This window comes from Dasypus novemcinctus, chromosome 3 (genome assembly GCF_030445035.2).
Source record: "Dasypus novemcinctus isolate mDasNov1 chromosome 3, mDasNov1.1.hap2, whole genome shotgun sequence".
Lineage (NCBI taxonomy): Eukaryota > Metazoa > Chordata > Mammalia > Cingulata > Dasypodidae > Dasypus > Dasypus novemcinctus.
Window position 1 is genome coordinate 97,707,261 of NC_080675.1, and position 3,865 is coordinate 97,711,125.

Sequence of the window (3,865 nt, forward strand, 5' to 3'; positions counted from 1 at the left end):
TTTATATTACAACATATAGTTTTTCTGAAAGACTCTCCCCTTAGGTGTCATACCAGACTTAGAAAAAGTGGGTTGGGAATATAAGAATTTGAGAACCAGATACTTTTAATTAAGCTGCAGTAAATGGTGTGGAGTAGCCATGGAAATGGTACTAGGCAGCAACACTGCTAATGACTACTTCTGACAAACTGAAAGGTAGAGTTATTATTTGGAGTCTTCTTGACTAGTTTGAGGTTAAGATACACAGCACACCAGATCAGACTGAGGGAATAAGGCAAGAATTAATAAGAGAATACAGAGGACAAGGTATAGAGTTAGCAACCAGGCACTGGGAATTCCACAGGAACTGAAGGAAAGTAATATATAATAAAAAGTTTCGATTGTGTTGATGAGGAGAAATGGGAGTCCATTATAAAGAAAACAGCTAGGCAGCTAAGCTTCAGGCACAGTACACCCCTAAAAACTCAAAGACCTTTATAATGGGGGTTATGTTTTAATCAGGAAATGTCTCATATAATCAGGAAACATCTCATAGAAATCCCAGTGTGTAGGATCCCAGACTTCTTACTTAAAGATTGGTTCTATATAAGCACATGGCTGAACGGGAATGAATGTGTGGCTTTGAGAATAATGGTTTGTTTTTTGTTTTTTTTTTTCAATATATCTGGAGAAATGATGGGTAAAGGGGTTTACCCAGAACATCGGAGAGGTTTAAGATATGTATTGTTTTTAGTGAAAGTGATGCATATAAAATATTTTTAGCTAGTGAAGAACTATGGTCTAGATGGAAGATAGAGTAAAAAACAAAACAAAACAAAACAATTTGCTCTTTGATGTAATGCAGGTCAAGGAAATGGAAAGAGAGAATAGCACATGGGTGACAGAATTCATCCTCCTTGGTCTGACTCAGTCTCGAGATGTCCAGCTCCTGGTCTTTGTGCTAGTTTTAATTTTCTACCTCACCATCCTCCCTGGAAATTTCCTCATTATCCTCACTATTAGATCAGATCCTGGCCTCACAGCCCCTCTCTACTTCTTCCTGGGTAACTTGACCTTCCTGGATTCATCCTACTCCTTCATTATGGCTCCCAGGATGCTGGTGGACTTCCTCTCTGAGAAGAAGTTCATCTCCTACAGAAGTTGCATCACTCAGCTCTTTTTCTTGCACTTCCTTGGAGTAGGGAAGGGGTTACTTCTTGTTGTGATGGCCCTGACCGCTACATCGCCATCTGTCGGCCATTACACTATTCAACTGTCATGAATCCTAGAGCCTGCCAAGCATTGCTGTTGGCTCTGTGGTTTGGGGGCTTTGTTCACTCCATGATCCAGGTGGCCATTATTCTCTGCTTGCCCTTCTGTGGTCCAAACCAGCTGGATAACTTCTTCTGTGATGGCAGGTCATCAAGCTGGCCTGCACAGACACCTTTGTGGTGGAGCTCCTTATGTTCTTCAACAGTGGACTGATAACATTACTCTGCTTCCTGGGTCTCCTGGTCTCCCATGCAGTCATCCTTTGCCGTGTATGGGGTTCCTTCTCTGAAGGGAAGAACAAGGCCCTGTCCACTTTCACCACCCATATCATAGTTATATTTCTTATGTTTGGGCCTGGCATCTTCATCTACACTCACCCCTTCAGGGCTTTCCCAGCTGACAAGGTGGTTTCTCTCTTCCACACTGTGATCTTTCCTTTGTTGAATCCTGTAATTTATACCCTTCAGAACCAGAAAGTGAAAACATCCATGAGAAGATGGTTTAATGGTACATGGCCTGATAAATGGGGGGGAAAAAAGAAAATCAAGCCTGGGGGAGTCATCTGAAATTATTTCCAGAAAATTGCATTTATTAAGCACCTACTGTTTGTCAAGAGCATTCTAGGAACTGTAGAAAGAACTATCAGTGAAGCAGATAAAGGTACTATCTTCCTAGGTGTACAATACTGGGAATAAACAGGTATGAAGATAGCAAATAAACACCATGGTTTCAGGAAGAGAATTTTTTGGAAGAAACTGAAAAGTGAAATGTTGTGACTGTGAAGTGGGGGTGACCAATTTACTCTTAGTCATCAAGCATGGCCTTCTTGAGAAGGTGACATTTAGGCTACCATAAAACAAATGAGCTGACCATACAAATATTTAGGGGCAGAGTGTTCTAGTCAGAGGGAACTGAATGCAAAAACCTGAAGGTGGTAATGAACTTGACATAATTGAGGAAGATAATGAAGCCCAATTTGAGTGAGGTATAGTAAGTGATTGAGGTAATTATTAGAATTAAAGATGGAGATTTTGGTAGTGTCCAAAACTTACATGCTATAGTACATGAATTTTATTTGCAAGAAGCCATCCTAAGGCTTTGAACAACAGAACGTTTCATATGCTGCAGTTTCATCCATAACATAGCATGATATCTTCAGGATTAGTGCAGAAGTGAATAGTCATAAAATATAATGAAGAGGCAACTTCGCTTGCAGGTGAATTTTAAAAGAAATTGAACTGTCAGGTTTGTTTTTTTTTCATAGTTAAGAAGGAGGAAAAGGGAAGCTGCTATTCTTATGAGAAAAGATCATGAAAAAATTTCACTCATCCCACACCCAGAGTTTCATGATTATGTCTAGTACATGGTTGTATGTTTGTTTTCTTTAAATTTGAAGACACTTTATTAAGATCAAAGGTTCCTTGGCATTTATTTATAAATCCTTACTAGTCAAAAAGGGAATAAATAAAAATCTGTATCTTCAGGGAGTTTTTAACAACAGAGTCTTAGAGGTTTCTGGAAAGTTTCCATGTTTTTCTTAAATTACCACAATTTGGTTACATTCAATCATTAGACACTACCAGGAATGTCAGCCTTAAGGGTATGAAGAACTTCCATATTGCTAAGTAAAGTCAGGATCAAAAATGATGTTTCAATTTCATCTTGTGCTTAATCGACTCTTATTTGTCAATCATAGGAGTGGAGACCTTACTTCTTGGTCTTGGATTTTCAACATATGGCCTTAAACGCTCTTCTCACATACTGGCTGACACTCCATCCTGGGAGAAGGAGCTAAAGCAGCAGCACCTTGGGGAACATGAAGTGCTCATCTTGTTGGCGAAGGCAGCCGAGGCGAGGAAAGTACAGACTCGAGGGCTTTTGCCACAGCTGGCAACAGGCCCCTGCAGATGGCTGTGCCCTATTGGATTTTAACAGACTCTCTTTCTGAGCATCAGGATGGCCATGCCAATGTCACTTGCAAGGCTGCATATTTTTCAGATTGCCAAAGTGCCCCTTTTCTTTTCATTATTTTAAAAATATTGCTGTTTTGATCTAAAAATGGTGAAAGGTCCAGAAAGTTTTATTTTTATAAAACCACCACCACCAACAACAACAAAAAGAACCCAGTTTCCTCCACCTTCATGTATATCTACCTTCACTAAAGAATGGAGGCAGTTCTTTATAAATGAAAAAAAAAGTCAATATAAATATTTCAAAACAGGAATTTGGACTTCTTAAATTATTCTGATGATTGCCTACAGGATTATACATTTCCTATCATTCTTTGCACAGGAAATCTTGATTTACAGGAAACTTTAGTCAATGTTAAAAGAAGAGACTCTCTACCGAAACCATTTACTTAGGACTTGTATTTCTCTTAGACCTGCCACACTTTCTTAAGTATGACTGTAGTAACAGCTTCGACAACACTCCTCCATTTAATTAATAAATTTAATTAAATTTATTATGCTGTTAAATAACATTTAGACTTATCTAAATATTACAGTGAGAGAATGTATCAAGGCTATTAGTATAGTTTTTGTTTCTGTTTCTAACATGTACTTTGCTATGTCCGAAGAAAATCTGTTGACTAATGCCATCAAATGTGCACTGC

At 38.7% G+C, this 3,865-nt stretch overlaps 1 protein-coding gene across 1 annotated transcript; it reads left to right on the forward strand.

Annotated features, from left to right (window-relative positions):
• Positions 1-853: 853 nt before the first annotated feature.
• LOC101436906 (olfactory receptor 4N2-like) lies at positions 854-3,183 on the forward strand. The gene is given in 4 exon segments (XM_058289530.1): positions 854-1,208; positions 1,211-1,390; positions 1,393-1,758; positions 2,948-3,183. Coding segments are annotated over 4 exon segments (1,137 nt in total).
• Positions 3,184-3,865: the final 682 nt, after the last annotated feature.